The 19493-nt window shown below is 56.3% G+C and overlaps 1 protein-coding gene across 3 annotated transcripts; it reads right to left on the reverse strand.

The window, feature by feature from the left end:
- Positions 1–237: 237 nt before the first annotated feature.
- On the reverse strand, positions 238–18950 carry TRAF2 (TNF receptor associated factor 2). 3 transcript variants are annotated; one of them, XM_042879315.1, is made up of 11 exons: positions 18905–18950; positions 17722–17942; positions 17198–17276; positions 16725–16823; positions 10135–10296; positions 8017–8091; positions 7188–7262; positions 6144–6503; positions 5197–5374; positions 3540–3688; positions 238–2990 (listed from the first exon to the last, which is right to left on the reverse strand). In XM_042879315.1, the coding sequence occupies exons 1-11, from the start codon at positions 18920–18922 to the stop codon at positions 2772–2774; spliced, it is 1635 nt and encodes a 544-aa protein (XP_042735249.1). In that variant the 5' UTR covers positions 18923–18950; the 3' UTR covers positions 238–2771. The 3 variants fall into 3 exon arrangements, with proteins under 3 accessions (XP_042735249.1, XP_042735251.1, XP_042735250.1); XM_042879317.1 differs by lacking the exon at positions 18905–18950 and adding an exon at positions 18361–18408; XM_042879316.1 differs by lacking the exon at positions 10135–10296 and having other exon boundaries at positions 18905–18946.
- Between the last annotated feature and the right edge of the window lie 543 nt (positions 18951–19493).

Genomic DNA, 19493 nt, shown 5'->3' on the forward strand with positions numbered 1-19493 from the left:
TTGCAGAAGCAGCTGCAGGACAGGACTGGGGCAGTGCTGCCTTCTTTGTGTCCTTCCTTACCCTGTCTGCAGGAAAGCAGCTGAGCTGGGGGTCAGCTCAGCCCAGGGGGCTCTGGGTGTGGGGCAGAGTGTGAGGACTGTGCTACGGCAGCAGGAGCCCACAGCACAGCCCTGCTGCTCCCCTGGCCCAGCACTGCCTCTTCAGCCCCACGCAGCCTTCCACGAGTTACACAGCACTGCAGCTCCTCACACTGCTTTTATTGGAGGTTTTCACCACACACCATCCTCGAGGAAAAACAACTTCACAGTGACAGGCTGAGGCGGGTGTTCCCTCATAGCTGTGGTCAAATAGGGGGAAAACAAGAAACAAAGGAAAAAAAAGAATCAACACTCCAGCTGTGCTTTGTGCATCTTACAGCACGGTTCAGCGCTGCATCCAGGGGAGCCCCTCACCCCCAGCCTGCAGTGTGCAGCTGCAAGGAACGCACGCTGCATTAACCCTCAACCACAGGAGATGCTAAAAGACACAGAAAAGGAGCAGGCAGCGATGTCAGGACCAGCGCTCCGCCGCCGCGGTGCAGGGAAGCAGCAGCAGGGAACAGCACTGGGCTGCCGTGCCGCATCCTCCCCATCGCCCCGCTGCCACCCACAGCTCCCGACAGCCTCCCTGACCACCCAGCTGAGCAGTGCCAGCATCACAGAGCCAGACTGCAGCCCCCTGGCAGAGGGTGCTCAGCACACGTCGCTGCGCTGCAATACGTGTAATTCCCACTCATCCCCCCCACTACACCATTCCCAATCTAAACTAGCAGAGCTGACCACCCACTCAGGGCAGATGTTGGCTCCTTGGCAACTATTTCCACAGAATGGTCTGCAGAGCACGGCCTTTGCCAGGCTACATTCCCTCCTAAGGCACTGAGGTGAAGTGGTTCTGCTGGGCCCGGGAGAGCCTGGAGACAGGCAGGGAGAGAGAGGGTCTGCGCAGAGCGGCAAGGCTGCAGGCAGGGTGCAAACAGCAAGGAGCATCCCAGTCCCACTCCACAGCCACCCCCTGCACTGCCCAGCCTGGAAAAAACGCACGGCCCCCAAGCGAGCTGCAGCCTTTGCCTTTGCACAAAGCAGGACTGCAGCGAGGAACTGGGCACAGGGCCCACGCAGTACCCAGCGCTGCTCCAAAGGAGAAGGGATGCTGCGGGCACAGCCCCGGCCCCTTGCTGGGCTTTAATTCATGCCTGCAGAGCTGCAGAGCAGCCTGGGGTCATTTTTCACTTCCAAATCCCAGCTGCTCCCTCTCTGTTCCAGGCAGGGGGCTGCGGAGCCCAGGGCCTCCTCCACGGAGAGCACAGCAGCACAGCACTCACAGGGCTGGTGGCAGCGACCGCTGCCCCGAACCGAGGGAGATGCACTCCCCTCACAGAGGCAGCAATCGCAGCCCGAGCACCGGGAGGGTGAGGGGGGGTCACTGCTCTCCAAGCGGCAGCAGCTGCCTCTCTGCCTGTCCTCCAGGGCAAAGGAGCAGTGCCGGGGCTGGAGAGGACCTAGGCAGGGATAAGGGTTCAGCTCTCCCACCTCACCACTCCCACAGCTCCTGGGGCAGCGAGAAGGGGGAGGAAAAGCGCGAGGAGGAAAGGAAGAAAGCTGAGAGGGGCCAGCACGGCCAGCGGCCAGTCTGGTGTTACACGTGGCCACCACAGAACAACTCCAGAGGGACACACGGGCCGCGATGGAGGGATGTGACAGCAGGCTCTTCTCCACGAAACAGAGACCTTCTCTGGGGTACAGGTGCAGGGCACTTGCCCAGAAGGGCGCAGTGCAAGCAATCCAGAAACAGCAAGGGCGACAGCAAGCTTCCCTCAGGGCCCACTCCAGCCCCAGTACCAAAGGCTCTCCAGGAGAATGAGGGCTGGGCCTGGGGAGGGAGGGACGACCAGGTGATGCCGAAGAGCAGGGCACGGTGGGGCTGGGGCACGTTGGGGTGCCCACAGTGCTGCAGCCATCCCACGACCAGGGTTAAAGCACAGGAGCATGAGGGTGCACACCTCAGGCTTGCTGCCAGCACTGCCCCTGCCACTGCCAGAGTCCGCTGCTACGCAGCTCCCCTACAGCACATGAGCCCAGGTTTCAGGGGACAGGCATTTCCATCTTCCACCACAGGCAGCCCTGCTGTGGCCCTGTATGTCCCAGGCAGCCAGCACTGCCAGCCCAACCTGCCCTGAGCACACCTGACTAAAAACACAGTCACAGGGACGCAGGGCTCCCCTGTGCCTCCTCTCTGCAGACAGTAGAGGCAGCAGTCCTGCAGCATGCAGCGCAGCCCCGCCAACAGCTGAGCACAGCAGCCTCCCAGCTGTGAGGCAGTGCGCAGCCCAGCGGTGCTCCTCGGGACAGCCTTGCTCCCAGGACACACAGCTGCCTGCAGTGCTGGGGCCAAAGCCCGGCCTCTCTCCAGAGCTCTGAGGCCACGCGCTGAAGCAGCTGGGCGAGCTGTGCTCACTGCGCCTGGGAAACTGGAGCACGGTGGTTCAGACAACCGAGTCCCTGCAGGAATCCCTGCACCACACAGCCTGCCAGCGTCCACCCGTCTTCTCCAGAAAGGTCTCTCTGATGCCAGGGAAGAGGGCCCCCCTCAGACACCTTGTTTCCATTCAGCAGTAAGAAGGTCCCTTTTGGGGAAGGGCCAGGTCCACGCTTCCGCCCCTCCTTGCTCTGAGACCTGCCTGCAGGGCAGTGCCCAGGGCTGGCTCTGCATTCCCTGCTCCGTGCTGAGAGGGTTAAAGGCCTGAGAGGTCAACGATGGCTTTAATGAAGATGGCATCATCGCGGACGTAGGAGTTCTTGGCTTCCATCACGGAGACGGGGCAGAACAGTGGGCAGCCACTGGCAATGTTCATCTCTGTGACCGGGCGCTGGAAGGAGGAGGAGGTCACGTCGGGTCGGAACGCATCGATGATGTGCTCCCGGTTGTTCTGATCCAAGAGCATCAGGGTCACCTGTGGGAGGTGTGAGAACACACGAGAGCAGCTGAAGGAAAAGGACAGAGGAGCCCATCTCGGCGGCTCAGTCACTTGGCTGTGAAACACACACACAGAAAGGTAACACTGCACGTCCACGGATCAGAGAGACACCCACAGCCAGGGCAGCACAGAATGTCAGCCCAGTCACTGGAAACCCCTGGGTGGCAGAACAGCCACAGACTGAGCAATCCTACAGCAGGCACGGAGCTCCTGCCTCCCACACGGCTATCTGCTTAGGTCCCCGAAGGCTCCCATCCCACCAAGAACAGGGGCAGAACGCTCAGCCTGAGGTGTTTCACAAAGCCCAGGAGCTGCAATCTGAACGGGTGATGCTGTGCAAGCACCAACTGCAGGCAGCACAGCACAGAGGTGGGTCGGCCCCGTGGCAGCAGTGCAGCTCTGCTCTCTCCAGCACGCCGTCCTGCAGCCCTCGCTGTTCCCCAACTCCTGCCCACGTGATGGGATGCTTTCAGCCCCAGAGCAGCTGTGGCCACAGGCCATGCAGGGGCTCCGACCCAAACCCACCTTCTGGTTGAAGGGCCAGCGCAGCAGCGCGTCGTTGGGTCCTTTCATCACCACGAAGAACAGGGACAGGTGGGTCCCACGCCCGGTGCCGTCCCCATTCAGGTAAACGCGCAGACACATCTTGTAGCCATACTTGCTTGTGTAGAAAGCTGCAAAAAACACAGCGTGCGTCAGAAAGCGCGAAGCCTGGCACCAAGCATCCTCCAAAGACTCTACAGTTGGGACCCCAGAAGAATCCAGGCTGCGGTTTTACAGGGCAGTGGGGGGAGGAGGGACAGCAACACTGAACGCCCCTCATTCCCCAGAGCTGCAGGGAGGGGTGCAGCCCCACATGGCCCCAGCAGAGCAGCCCAGCGGCCACCTCCTGACAAAGCCACGGGGCGGTAACTTCCTTCTATTTGCTCTACAATGGATTTTATCTGCTCTCTGCTCCTTCATTTTAATACAAACCCAACAATTGTACTCATTTTCCTTTCCCAGCCTAGCCCTCTCTGCTCCCAGCTGTCTCCTTCCCAACCTGAACAACACCCATCTGCCCATTTTGCTTTGTAAGAGGGAAAACCACCTCCTAACGACTTTTTTCTAAACCAAACAGCATTTGCTTCTCAGCCCAGTTCCTCAGCACGTGGAATGGAAACTTCTCATCTAAGCAGCACAATCAACTACTGCAGGAAGAAAGGTGTGCAACCCTACTCTTGCAAAAGGAAAAGACAGCCCTGCCCCTTGCGCAGACATCCCGCTGTGCCAGGCAGAGGCAATCCTCCCTTCCCTGCAGCTGCCTGCTCATGCCCCTCCAGGAGCTGACTTGGTCTTGGCTTCAGACACAAGCTGGGTCCCCCAGTGAGGGCACTGCAGTGGAGCTCCTTTATGGCAAGGGAGCAGCAGGGCCCAGGAGCCGCCACCTCGCTCTGGGCTCTAACCCAAAACCGCAGCCTGAGGAGCTGCTGAGGTCAATAAACTCCTGAGTGCTGGGCAGGAAATGGGGCGCAGGGGTTAAGGTCCGATCTCTGAGCCAAACAGATCTGAACCCGATTTAGTTGCTCTGAGAAGGAAGGAAGTGCCGCCTTTCTAGAACAGGACAGAGACCAGGGGTTTTCCACAGCTGTCACTGACTTTTTGAAGGAAATGCTAATTGCATGCAGTTTCAGTGGCAGTTGAGTTCTCTTCAAGAAGGGGGAATCCTTTTTGCTTTCAGGTTTTCATTACCAAAAGGACTCCAGACAGCCTTCACCCAGGAGACAGTTAAAAGTAGTTTTAAAAGTGCCACTGCTTTTATTTCCTGGCCCAGCAACGATCTGGTTTTTCATTACACCAGGAAGCAGTGCAGCATCTGTGCCCCCGGCTCACACGCAGCTCTGGCCAGTTTCAAAAAGTGCTGTGAAGAACAATTCCCAAGCCAAGACAGCTGCATCTTCCACTGAGAAATTAAAACGTCCTCTACGATGCAGGAAGCACCTCCTCCAGCAGAGCGCTTCCATTCAGCCCAATCCTCCTTATGAACACAAAACAAACCAGAAGATGGCTCAGATTTCCCTGGGAAAGAGAGAAGACCAGAAGCGCAGCAGGGCGGCCACGCATTCCACACGCCAAGGCCACCATTACAAACCCCACAGCCAGATGAGGCACAAAAAGGCTTTTTCTATTTTGGGGCAGTAACCTGGAGAGAAGATCGCAGGAGAGCGGCCTGTGATCGCCTCCTGGCGCTTCCTGGCAAACTCTGTTATCTTCCAGATGAAAACGCCGTCGTAGGTGGAAGCCTCCATGTTGCGGATCTTTTCCTCCATCTCAGCCATGGCCAGGTCTTTCAGCCCAATGCTCCTTTCCAGCTGCCGGACCTGCTCAGTGCGACAGACGGTGCAGCCTGGTCAGACACACCGCAGCGAGCAAAGGGCCAGGGCTAAAAGTGCAGGAGTGTAAGGCAATCCACCACCACCTCCTTTGGAACCCCCTCGTTCTGGAGAACACACACAAACACAACTCAGTGTCTGAGCCGAAACCCTCCTGCTGAGAATGGAAAACCTCCCCCCGTGAGCACTTCTGTGGTGTTGCAGAACAAGGGGTGAGGTTGGGGGAAAACAACAAAAGTCACCTTTGCGACAAAAGCAGATTGAGAAACAGGAGGATCTGTACACAGCCAACCAAGTTTGTCACTGTGAGGCAGCAGGGTTATGTCTGCATTAGCAGATCCTACACTGAGAGAGCACAGAAACGACAAGCCCACAATTCCCAGGGCCCCAGTGTAAGGGCACCGTGCTGGAGCACAGAGCTGGGAGATCTCCTGCTCTCAGGCTGAGCCCCCGCCATCACACTTCTGCCACGAGCGGCTGGGAATGCAAAGAGATTGAGTGCAACGCCAGCTCCTCCCTGTCCAGCTGGAGGACTTCACCTCACTTAATTACTAAGAGACCCTACAGCATTTGCTTCAGGTCAATTCAATTCCCATCTTTTCCGGGAAGCTCTCCAGGTTGGGCACAGTCACAAATGGTATCTTAGTGCTATCTTCAGATTTAGGGAGAGACGGGATGCAGGTGGAGCTCTGCTAACAACACGGAAGGGAGCTGGCAGAAGGCTCTGCTCAGCGCAGGGAGCCCAGGCACTGCACACCTTGTTACTCAGCGTCTCGATCTGCTCCTGGTCTAATCGGTGCTGCCGGCTGTACGCTTCTGCTGTCAGAGACACCCTTTCCACCTCTCTATTGAGCACGCAGACAATGTTCTCAAAGGTCACTGTTTTCTTCTCCAGGGCGTCGCACCTTCCCAAGAGCTCCAGGGACTTGAAGAGCTCCGACTCTGGGCACAGGGAGTTTGCTGCCAGCAGCGGGGAGCCGCTCTGTGATGAGGGAAGGGCAGGAAGGTGCTTCAGGCCTGCGGATCCACTCTTGAGGCTGAGCACAAAACTCAGCAGCATGTACAGATGCTCTGCCAGACACTTGCTTTCGTGTTCTGGTAGTCTTTCATTTTCCACCTACATGAAGAGAAATATATCCCATTCAGCAAGCTCAAGCTGTCACCATCCACAGAAAAATGTCCTCTTCTCGAGGCCACAATGTTAGCTTCAAATTATAAAAGGAAAAAAAAATCAAAGAAAAATGGTTTAAAAAACGTGGATTTTGTTGGTGTTTTTGTTTTATTACAGAAAAGCTGTGATCATAAGCAGTAACGGATGCTTAATGTTCCCTCAGCTGCACAAACTGTCCTATCCTGCCCTCCTCCAGCCCTTTGCAGAAGGGCTCTGTCAGACTGACTTAACAGCACCAAAGGACAAAGCCTCACATAATCCTCCTGAGAAGGGATTTACGCTGACATCACCAGTAGGAGCCAAGAAAACCACATCACATACAAATACTGCCCTGCCCAAGCTCCAGCAGTGCAACAAGCTGTGGGATGCCCAGGTCCATGCTGCCAGCACTGTAACCACTTGGAGCCTCAAAGCATTTGGTGCAGGCCTCAAAATGTCCTTCTGCATTGCTCATTCTCTGGTACCCCAAATCTGGGCAGTAGATAATGTCAAGTGGCATTTACAAAGGGTCTAAAACACCACTCTGCAGTAATAGCTGAGCACCAGCACCTGCAACAGGTCGGGCTACAGCCATCTGCAGCTCATAGCTAACACTGGAACTGAAAACAAGACAGACAAGAGCACCCTTACCATCTCAGCACAGCCGACAACCTCGAATCTGCAAGGCACTTTACATTTGCCACAATTCTTCACGTGGTCCTGAAACTAGGAGAAAGAAGATAACGTTAAACAGGTCTTATGTCACACAGGTCACTCCCTCTCCAGCTCACTGCAGGTCTGGGAACCCAAAGACAAATGGAAGAACAGCCTCAAACCAATGCTGATCGCTGGCAGCCGCGCTGCACCTCAGCCTGCTCACAGCTGGCGGCTGCCCTGAAGCACGGGGGCCAAGGCTGGAGCTCTGCAAGCAGTGCCAATAACCCACCGCCTCTGAGATGGCTCGTCTGGATTCCCAGGCAGCGTGTGACCGGTGCCAAGCAGCACTGGCACGCTGCTATCTTGTTTCTGCCGTGCCTCCCACTGTCAGCTATCAGTGGTCTGTTGTGAGCAGCCCACTGAACACCCACATCTGCTGCAACAGATGTCAAAACAGTTTTTAAACCACTTTCTGAAAAGCTTCCAGGTGCAGCCCCAGGTTGCTCAGTCCCACACTGCAGGGGAGAGATCCGAGCAGCAGCCGATGGACGGAGCAGCCACTGGAATCCCAGCAGTGTGAGCCTATGAGCCCATTGCTGGGCTCCAGCACACCCAGAGCTCACAGCACAAAGTCCCTCCTTACGCTGGATGTTTCCCCATCCTTTTGACGAGGAAACATCCTTGTCTCTGATTTCCCACCACTGTGTTCAGCCTCATGGAAAAGCCACATGTGCACAGCGGGCTGCCACCTCCCTGCTCCCCCACTCTGCTCCTGGATGGTCTCAGCTCCCCCCAGCTCTGCTGCCCCCCGGCAGCCACATACCTTCTCTCTGGGGATCTTCTTCTTCCCGCAGCCATCACAAGTCAGTGGAAATTTTGGGCAGACCTCATCGTGAGCCTGTAAAAGAACAGACAGGAGGCTTTGGTGTGCTCAGAACTCTCTGTGCTGGCTCAGCTCTGTGATCTCCAGGCTGCCAGCACTTAGGGTGCGTACACAGCTGAGCGAGCCTCAGCCTCCATTTAAAGAGCTGCTATAACATTTAAAGGAAAAAAAAAAAGAGATAACAGCTTTGATGAATAACCAAGAGGAAGCTCCACGCATGGCTCTGCACAGAAAGGCGCACTGGGGCAGCATCTCAGCAAGGTCGCGCTGTAAGTTTTTGGGATCAGCTCAACAGAAATGCATTTTTCAGCTAGAAAGGGAAATCATTTTAAACCACCCCACGTATCCCATGTCATGACAAGGATCGCAGCAGTGCCACGCTCTGCCCACAGCACACACTGCTCCATGGGCACTGCTGGAGCACCGCTGTGCCCCGTGCTGCACAGCTCCAACCCATCTCCTTGTGCACAGCCCACTGGAACAACCCATATTTGGCTTCTGTAATGAGGGATCCAGAAATCACCTCTCACTTTTCTGTCCGAGCTTACGTGAGCTTCCACCAATGCAAATTCCATTAATGGGCAGATCGGAACTGAGGCTAGAAGAGCAGCGTGTTTAACAACAGCCTTCTGGCAGTAACAGAAAAAAATGATGACATATTTACAAAGCAGCTGTCTGAAACCAGATGCCTTGAAAACCTGCTCACGTTTACCTGTATTAAAACAAGTCACCGCCTCCAGGAGGGGGGACACGTGCAAGCTGTTCTCTTACCACATCACAAACTGGAAAGTGAAACCCACAATGGCTCAGGCTTGGCATGCTGGGAACTCTCTCCTCTTCATACTTGAGATGAGCAGGCAGAGCCAAAGGCTCACAGTGCTGTCCCTGAACAGTCATCCCCTGTTTCCCTTGGTGGGCAGAGGAAGGCAGAGGCAGCCTGCAGAGGGGCTGAGCCCTTTCCTCCAGCTGCTCCTGCTCTCTGGTTCTACAGCATCAGACAACAACTTCCTCACGACCCACAGAGTGCTGGCACAGCAACAGATGCTGCACTCCGACTGAAGCAGGAGCCACTGCAGATACAGCCACTTGAAAGAGGGGATTTTGCACTTCTGCACCAACAGTGATGTGTGAAATCACCGCCCGGTCGTTTGCAGCCTCCCACCTGGCAGTGCTCCTCTCTGTGCTGGCAGCTCCCCACAACACATAGCCCTGTGATGGTTGCTGAGCTCACAGCCAAAGTGCTGCAAACAGCTCTGCACGGCTCCAAAGTGCCGCTCAGCAACGTGAGCTCCGACCGGCACAGACCCAAACCTCCTGCTTCATAGGACATTTGAGTATCAACACTGCAGGGCTCCTCCAGAACCCCTACTTCTGCCCCTGCCCACTCTGTGTGGGTGCTGCATCACACAGGAATGCCGTCTGCCGAAACTCACCCTGCCCAGCAGCTGGGGGAGGCACACGAGCCTGAGCTGCAGCACCCAGGGATGAGGCAATCCCCCTGTCACAGCTCTCCCAAACCCACAGCTGCACGCAGGCAGCTCTGATGCCTGGCACCAGCTGCAAGCAGCACTGGAAAACCACTGATGCCACTGTGCCAGGTAAGAGCAAGTCACTCTCCTGCTGTGAACTAGTTCAGAGTTAGATGGGGGAGGAGGGAGGAGACAGCAATAGAGGAATTAGAGCTGAGCTGGAAGAGCACAGCCCAAGTCAGACCGTCCTCTGCTACCTCAGCACCAACTGCAGTGGCTCAGCTGCTTGCAGCAGGAGAAAAACAAACGTGGGCAGAACTCAGCCTCCACACCAACACCTCCTCCTTCCTGCTCAACAGCACCAAAGCCCTCGGCTGATCTCACAGATTGACCTCCCTCCCTAAAAACAAAGCGCATCGGCTGCACCCTGCAAGGACGGGCAATTCTGCAGGAGCTGAGCAGCTGGGAAAGCGGCCTCCAGCAGCCTCCCAGGGCCAGGACAGCCCCACGCTCACGGACAACCACTGCAGCACAGCACTCCTCCCCTCACCTCCAGTCCCGCAGGATGCGCAGGATATGGCTCTCGTACCTTAATATCTGGGAAGTAGAAAAGTGATTTGCAGTATTTGCAGTTGAGGGTTCTCTCGGGGCACTCCCGCTCAGAGTGGCGCTCCTTCTCATTCAGAGGGATCACAGCCCTGCATGCCTGGCACTCAATCAGCAGGAACGGGCAGTTCCCCTCATGGCAGCTCTGTGACAGGGAGAGCAGCACAGTTCAGTACAGCCGGACAGAAAAGCAGACACACACAGGGCAGAGAAGCTGGGCTTAGCAACAGCAGCTGACCCCAGAGCTGGAACGATCATCTGCTAAGGAATGCCAGGAGGAGCTGCTTTGCTGGGTCTGCGTAAATGAGACAAAAAGGAAACCTGCAGTTTAAGCCGACTGCTGCTCCAGGTATCAAAAGCTCTGCTGAACTCGACTTGAACTACTGCTGAAAGTCACCAACCCCACATCGTGGTGGTGGAACAGGATGCGTCCTCGCCCCCAGCTGCCCTGCTCCAAACATGGCACAAATGCACCTCTATTCCAAGAAGGTTTCTCAATTGTATTGGGAAATCCATCAGCACGACACAATGCTGGGCACGAGGCAGGCAGCTGAAAACAGCCAGCAGCACTTTGCTGCAAGCCCCTGGTTATCTGCACACAGCATAGGCCGGGCTGCACCCTGCAGTGCTCCACACAGCATCCCAGGAGTGCAGGCTGCTCCAGGAAAGTGCTCCGAGCATGGAAACAGCAAGACGTGCACAAAGCCACAGGGGGTGGCAGCAAGGAGGGAGCAGCTAAGAGGAAGGAAAACTTGCAGGAAAGCAGAGGAGAAACAGCTGGAAGGGGACTGGCATACAGAGGATGGCCAGAGCTGTGGCACTGCCAGCCCAGACAGCGCAGCAGAACTAATTCAGCCTCAAAAACTGCTGAACCTACAGCTGGTGTGCAGATCAGCCACCACTCACAGCTCAGAGCTGCAGCTGGGTGCACCCAGGGCATGGAAACCATGGCTGCCCACACGGTGCTTGCTGGAGTGCAGCACCAAAGTTGGCAGAAGTGATCTTATGGCTTCCACAGGGCCTCCCCCAATTCTGCTTGCAAAATGAGGACCTCTGCTGCAGAACTTCTGCTTTCTATGGTCTTATTAATCAGCTTTTAGGACTGATGAGACAGATGTTTGATTTGGTATCCAGAGGAAGAAAGAATTCGAGGCGGTGTTTCTGACAACGAAGCAGCTCAAGGGGCAGCAGTGGGGTCTGGGCAGGGCCAGCACCACGAGAAACACTGAAAGCAGCAGCAGCACGTCTACCATTTCCTGGGATGGACTCTGCCTTTCCTACTGCTTGAGTAACACAATGCCATGGGGCATCCAAGGATGCTTTCCCCAGTTTCTTCTTTCGCAATCCCCACCAGCCCAGAGGATGGGTTTTGCCAGGAGGACTCAGGTCTCAGTTGGAGCAGCCCGAGCTCCTGCTGGGTGGGAGCTGCTCCATCCACACAGACAACCAAACCTGCCTGCCAAGGAGATTCAGCGTTACCATAGCGGGCTCTAATGAGTCGTGGTAAACTGCTGCTCGATAAGAAGGAGGTTCAAAGGAACTGCAAACAGAGATAACAACACGGCCAGCTCCCAGTTACCAAGCAGCCACTTGGCAAAGCCCCAAGAGGTGCTGCCCGCATCAACCAAGGTCAGGGCCTCAGAACAAGCTGCCACTGGGCACACAGCCCTATCACGCTGTCCTGCCCAGCACTGCACGTTTCATAGCACACATCCGAACTCACCACTGCTGCGTGATCCTGACAGCCAAACCCTGCCAGGCGCCAGCAGCAGGAAAGCCTGCCCTGTTCCATGCACACCACCCAACACCCCAAGCAGCCCTCAGGGCTCCGCTGCTCTGCAGAGCTCTCCCCTCCTCTGACAGGGCGCATCCAGCCCATGGCATGGCTTTGTTGCTCTCTTTTTCATGTTTTAATGACAAATATATTAAAAATTAAAACGCTTTGTTACTCACATTACCTATATTATGAACTTTGCAGGGGCTGCTCTGAAAGTACTGCCTTCTGTTTTATGGTGTTGGCTCACAACACCAGAAACAGACATTGGTGGGATGGCAGCAGAGGCCAAACCTTCCCATTAACATCCCGTTGTGTTGTTGCTGTGTGACAGAATGGTGCATGACATGGGAGTGTGTATGGAGCAAACATGTGGAACTGAATTCCTCCGTGCAGAAAAAATGCCAGTGAGTGCCATTCATTGATGCTTGTGAACACTGATGGAGACCAAAGAGGGGATGTGAGCACAGCGAGGGGTGGTGGTGCATTTCAGCAGTGGTGACAGCAGCAGTGGTCACCTCTGCTGGTGTGGGTTTGTTCATCACTGACAAAAATGCAGAGAGCTGATGTAGTGACTACATTGCTGGAAAACAGCATTTTGTAGCTGAGAATTCGATCCACCAAACAGCTTTACTGTGCTCACTGTCTTTGTTGCAGCTTCCATGGAAACACAGAGGAGGCATTACTTTCAGAGCAACCTATATATGTGCTGCCCAAGACAACATCTCCTCACCCAGCACAGCCCAGCCACGCCAACAGGTCGCACACCATTGCTCCAAGCAGCATCTCTCCAGCAGCACACAGCTGGACCTCCTGCACCAAAATGAGCACCTGGCTGAAACCTCAGTGACACCAAGCACGCAGCAAAGGCGATGGATGCAGAGGCAGGGCAGGACAGGCTACGCTGTGCCCTCAGCTGAGGCTGTGCCCAGCAGAAGGGTGGCTGCAGCACGAGGCCAAGAACTGCACAGGCATGTGGAGAAGGGCAGATTTCACAAAATGGAAAAGGCAAACCAGTGGTGAGCGGCTTGATCTCAAGCCCTCTTGCTTTGCTTTGTGCAAAGAGCTGACAGAATCTCTTTATCTTTTAAAGAAGGGTGTGTGTGATTGGGGCTCTGGTAGTCGCCTGATCTCTGGAATCCAAGGAATTCTTAGCTGGCAGTGAAGTGCTGCCCCAAAATGCCAACAGCCGTGCACAGAGGCTTCCAAGGGTTTTCACACAGGCTTTAATGGGACGCATCACTCCCTCCCAGCTTCAAGTCAGCCAGGTGCAGCTCTTGGTCTTCAAAGGCACGAGCTAAGCCTCGAACAAGGTGGGCCACCGCAATGAGGCTGAGCAGCTCCCAGCAGTGTGCTGTGAGCACATGGTGGCTGGCGGGGCTTTCCAGCCCCTCCCACGTGCCTGGTGCTCCCCATGCTCACCTCCCACCGCACAGCCTGGATGGAGCTGCCAGCCACTGCTGCTCCCCTGTGCAGGCAGGCACTGTTTGTGGGCTTCAGCTCCTGCAAGCGAAGGCACATCTCGTCCCTTCTGCTGCAACAGGAGGCCCTTCTGGACACCCCTACGTGCTGCCATGGGGTACTGCAGCACATGGGTCCTCCTGGGAAGAATCAATCCGATCCTCATCAGCCACCTGCAAACAACACTGAACCCCATGTTGCAACCTGGAGCCAAAATCTTCCAATCTCTGATTCTATAAGGAACTCTGGTTGCTCGGGTACAGAGTCATCAAGTGCTCTTGCCACAACTCTAAGGAAGCTGCATCTATGCTGGTGGTGCTGCTATAAAATATCCAACAGCACATTTCAGAGGCAACAGGAACCAGGTGAGTATTTCCAAGACCAGCAGCTCTGCTCCAAACCACAGCCTGAGGCTGAAAGCCACCACCAAGAGCTACCAGGGCACTCTCAGGGACACAGCTGATGCCACCCGGTAGTGAAGCGCTGCTCAGGGTCCCAACCACATCCTGGACAGGAGCAGCTCTTTCTACACAGAGGGCAGTGGGGATGCCTCACCACCTCCCACACTGCTGCAGAGCCCAGGGCAGAAGGATCACGCAGAACCAAAGTGCCCTCTCTGACTTGGATTAGGACAGGTTATCAGCACGGCTGAAGCAAATCAGCTTAAATACTGCCATCACGATTAAGCTTAAAACAGAGCACCCCTTCAGAACCTGTTGGGCAGACCCAGCCCATATTTGCATTGCTCCCCCAAGTTCCTGGACACCACGGGACATGCTTTCTTAGTCTTTTCTTTTGCTCTCAGGGGATTGTTTTAGTTTCTCTGCCCCTGCTCAGATTTTCCGCCTGCACCTAAAGGCCCCTGCCCACAGCTCACCTTCCTGTACGCACATTCAGACCAATTATCAGGAAACCTAGATCTGAAAAGGAGGTGCAGATTAGAAGGAAAACCCCCGCCAGCCCCACCACAAAACACTTCAGCTGAACGCCGCTAAATATTTACAACCGCATCCAACAGTCAGAAAAATGTGTTTATAACCCAGGCATGTTCTGAGTGCTTACACATTCTGTACGCTTTGCACAACTTTAAGCAGAACTGCAAGTCATGTGTGAGCAGATTTCACTCTTTCGGTTCTGTATGTCCCTGTGAGATGTGATCAGGGGCTTCAACAGAAAGCAAAACTGAGCTTAACTTTGTCCTTGTTTTTTTGTAGAGCTGTGCAGCTGCAGGACATTTTTTTCTCGCTCGTGCCCTGATAACTTTAGCAAACCAGAAGTGACGGTATCTCTTGATTTATAAGTGGAGAGCAGCCAAATCAGCCTCTCAGTATCAACACTGCACAAGTCTTAAATGAGCAAACAATGAATTAGCTTGGAGGGACTTTCCATGTCCTGTCGGAAATAGCACAGCAAGGGACTTTCCATCACAGGAGCACTGCTGCCGCAGGACGTTACACACGCCGGCACACACTGCTGCCTGCAACGCAACAGCAGAGGGCAAACTGCAGAGCTGAGCTGTGCCACCACCATCACACTGAGCTATGAGCCCGAGGGGCACTGCTGACAGCCAAACACACGCACAGAGCACTGGATTAACATTCAGCCCACCTCTCCTTCCCTCATGTGGGCCCTCAGCCCCACGCATTGCCTCCCAGCACCTCATCACTCCAGGAGCTCTGGAAGCCGTGCACAAGAACCCAAAGCGCCACAGCATGCACCCAAGGGAAGGGAGATCCATTGCTGGGCAGCCTGCTGCCCCGAGAGGCTTCTCAGACACACTGAGTGGATCTTTGGCACGGGACAACTTGTGCTGAGCCCTGCAGGAGCCATTTATCAGGACTTCTTTAATCCAGGAGAAAGAGTTCAAAAGAGCCCTCAGCAACAGCACCCTGACATGAGCACGGTAAGCTGCTGACAAACCTCATTTGGTTCAGGCTGATGGAGATAAGCTTGCTCACTGCAATTGGCATTCAGAGCACTGCAGCAGGCACGAGACCTGTGTGCCGTAAGGAGCAGGTCACCAGCACAACCACAGCACGGGACAAGGCCTGCACACACACCAGCACAACAGCTTGGGTCACGAATCTCAGCAAAACACTGCACTCTGCAGTGAGGCTCCTCGGCGATCTGTGCTGTATTGGCATCAAGCTTTTAACTTCAGATTTGTCCAGGCACATGCATCCACCCCACGTACTACTTAGAGATCTAAGAAGAAGAGGTTTGAAGCAGGAGAAGCTTTTAGCATCCTATACCCACTTATCTTTCAGAATGTGCCAGTGCAAAGAAGCTGGAAGCTCCAGGCAGGAGGGCAGGGAAGCATAGCAGCAGCACAGCTGTGGGCAGGAGCTCAGAGCCACGCTGCCTCTTCATGCCATCCTGCAGTGGCATTGCCAAGAGAATCCACAGCTGAAACTCCTTCCTGATATGCATCTCAGCCTGGTGAACAACCAGGCAACAGCCTCTATCTAGGGACAGTGCTGGGGGAAAGAAGGTTTATTACTTTTATTTGGGGCCCTTTGCATAATGGTTCATCCATTCCATTATGGATGACAATACGATCCTTCAGGAGCAGCACAACTTCACAGGTGGGCAAACATGGCTCCCATCTGCCAACAGAGTTTAATGATGCTTTCTGCACAGCAGAGCTGACCTGTAGGAAGGCATAGGGAAGCAAGTGGCTCACTGCAGTCCCCAGAACACTTTGCATGAATAACAGTAGCCGTATGCATGCTAAAGTCCAAAGGCCTGGAGCAGGAAGGGCAGATGAAAACCTTTCTAAAGATGAGCAGAAAACATCCTGGTGGCACAGAGCTATTTGGGGCGGCGTGTGCTGAGCCAGCAAATGACACCCAAACCCCCTGCCCTCTTTCTGCAGGAGCTACTCGGCCCTGCAGCTGGCTGGAAACAGGACTGCGGATGGCCAGGCTGCCTGCTCCAAGCTCACAGCTCAGTAACAGACTGCAGGTTCACACAGCACAGCAAACTTAACAACAATCTCGCTGTAAGGCACAGTTCCTTGACAGTTTCCTCAACTCTTTGCGCAGAAAGCAATTAGAGGTAGAACAAGTGGTTCTCGTTGTGGAAGTGAAGAATTCAGAGCCTGAGATGATAAGCAAACTCTTCCAGTTCAACCCATGCCCTCAGCAGGACGCACAAACCCGGTTCTGTGAGGAAATCTCTGCAGCTCCCAGAGGGCTTTGCTTACAGCGAAGCAGAGGTGAAAGCTCCCACCATCACTGCCAGCTTCAGAAGAAAGCAAACCCCCACAAACCTCTCCTGTCGGCACACAGAGGAAAGAAGGAGTGTGCAGATCCCAAAAGCCCTCCTCCGAGATTTACCTCATATTCCTTAATAGTCCCCTTCCACGTGCAGCCCTCGTTAATACAGACTGCAGGCAGACTTTCCACCTCCCGGCGAGCTGCGTTGTCTGGGAAAGCCTGCAGTGGAAAAGGTAGAAGAGCACAGAGATCACTGAGGGGTACAAACACGGTCCGGCCTCTCCATTCTTCATTAACCATTCCTAACAAAAATGTAAAACAAATAAAGAAAGGACTCCTCCCCGTGCCAGTTGCCACATCCTCAGAGGCGTGCTAACGGCAAACAGATCTTTATTATCATACATAAGTAGGTCATTGCTATATTCCCATGACCTGGATTTTAGCAGTTGGGGAGTTCACCTCACTAATTGTAACTCTCACTGCTCAACAGAACGCTTCCAAAGAGCACAAGGATCCCCAAAGTCTTGTGTTTTAAAGGAAAGCTACAAGCAGCATTAACAACAGGGATTTTTTTCTTTTCCGTTTTTACTTACAGAGCTGGTTTCCAAAATAGAAACTCCTTCTTCATATATTCCTTCTTGAATGCAGCTTGCACACTTTTGAGGCCCAGAACTAGCAGACACAAAAACAATAATCAAACACCCAATTTATGGTATAATTGGCTTCTAATAACTTAGTACAGTGATTTCCTTATCCTTTAGACAATCCGCCGAGCCTCTGCTCAGCTGTAGTTTGGGCACCCATTTCTGCTATTAGGGGCTTTTTATTCGCCTCCTGAGTCACTGCTATCCTCAGCTCCACTCGAAGGCAACAGTGAGAGGGAAGAGAAGCGAATCCTCTGAACCGTGCGCCTCACGTTTGGGCACAAGAGGCACCCATCAGTCCAGGAGCAAACGGAGGGAGCCCACAGAGAAATAAAGGCACATCGGACATCACACATCCCTGATGCTGAACCTCAGAGGTTACACACAGCTCCTTCCCTCGACGGTCCTTCAGCTCCTTCATCTCCTCCACTCGCTCCTAAGCCTTCACTTTAAGGCCGAAGGCACAAATTTACCTTATAATTTTCTTCAAGCAATAGGAGCAGTAGCGATGCCCGCACTGAGCCTGGAAGGGCCGCCTCAGTATGTTCCTGCAGTCCGAGCAGAGGTACTTCACCTCCAGTTTCGTTCCCAGGATCTCCTTCGCAAACCCGGGCTGGTTCAGGTCCAGAGAGCCGGGCGGAGTCGAATTAGCTGCTGCCATGGGAACAAAAAATTCCGGCTGTACACCCAGAGCCTGGAAATAAAAATACGTTCCCTGTTTGGTTATACCTGGAGGACGGCAACGCCTTGCTATCGCGGAGCACCGGCAAACCGCGCCGCGAGGCACGGGACGAAGCCGGCCCGGCTCAGCGCCCGCAGCTCCGCGCGGGGAACGCCGCGACCGGGAGCCCCGCGCCGCCAGCAGCTCCGGGGAACGACCCGAAGGCGCCGACCCGGCCCCGCGGCCCGGCCGCTCGAGGGCGGCGGCGATCTCCGAGGCGGCCGGGCCGGGCGGGGGGGCGGAGCGCGTTCCCACGGGGCAGAGCGGGGCAGACCGGGGCAGAGCCCGCCTCCCGTGGCCCGCTCCGCCCCGCCGTAGCCCCGCGGCCCGCCCCGAGCCCCCGCCGCGCCCCCGCCCCCCAAGGGCAGCCCGGCGGCGGCGCCGTACTCACCGGCCCCTCCGTCCGCGCCCCGCACCGGAAACGCGCGCAGGCCCCGCCCGCCGGACACGTGGAGCGCGGCCCGCCCCGCACCGCGCCACCGCCCGGCAACGGATCCGGCGACGGCCGCGCCCGTGGCGACGGGCGGCTGGAGGCGGGGCAGCGCGGCCACGCCCGGTACGGCCGCACCCCGCCGCTCCTCCCGTGGAGATACCCTGCCCCACTTCCCCTCTTTCCCACCCCAAGTCGCCCCCCCACGCTGCCCCGCTGCGTGTCACCCCTGCAGTCACCTGCCCCCCCTCCCCGCTGTCACCCAACCCCGGCCCCACCCACACCTGCACCCCACTGCCCAGGTTCTCGGCACTGTCCCCTGGGCCCGGGCAGCACCGCGCCAGGACCGGGCTCCCTGGGGACAGCAGCGGCCGGCACCGCCCCACAGCCCCTACGCCGCACTCAGGAGCCTCCCGGCTCAGCCGCCGTCCCGCGCCCACCCCGCTACCCCCTCACCGCGGCCCCGCACCGCTCAGGCGAGTTCCAGCAGCGAGCGCAGCCCTACCTGCACGCACAGCGCCATGGCTCGCGGCCCCGCACCGACACGGCGCGGCGGCAGCCGGAGGCCGAGCGGGTTTCCGCGTCCCAGGAGGCGACGGGGAAACACGAGCGCCCGCCGCGTGGCGGTGAGGTCACGCCGAGGTGCTTTCTGCAGGGGAACTCGGCGCTGCCGGAGCTCACGCAGCAGCCGCCTCCGCAGCGCCCAGCCCCGAGGCGGTGCCCCGCCTGCACCCCGCGGGAAGCCGCGGCCGGCCCGAAGGCTCGGCGCTGGGGGCGCTGGGGCTCCGCTGCCCCGCGGTGCGGGCAGGGCACCGCGTCTCGTTCTCAACCCGAGGGGAATTCGCTCAGGGCTGGGGAATCCCGCTCGGCCGCAGCCGGGCGGGGCAGATCGACGATGCCCGAGCCGAGCCCTCGGAACCCGCGTGCAGCTCTGGTGTGAACTGGGAGCTGCGGGGCGACGCGGGTGCTGCCGCGGACCTGATGGAGGCCCGGGTGCCACCGCCGCCCACAGACATCAGCGGGGCCGCAGCGGGAGCGGGGAGGAGATCCGGGCACCGGGCACGGAGGCTTCCGGAGCAACAAGAGCCGCTTTG

This window comes from Lagopus leucura, unplaced genomic scaffold (assembly GCF_019238085.1).
Source record: "Lagopus leucura isolate 7727_CA_CO unplaced genomic scaffold, USGS_WTPT01 Super-Scaffold_100022, whole genome shotgun sequence".
Lineage (NCBI taxonomy): Eukaryota > Metazoa > Chordata > Aves > Galliformes > Phasianidae > Lagopus > Lagopus leucura.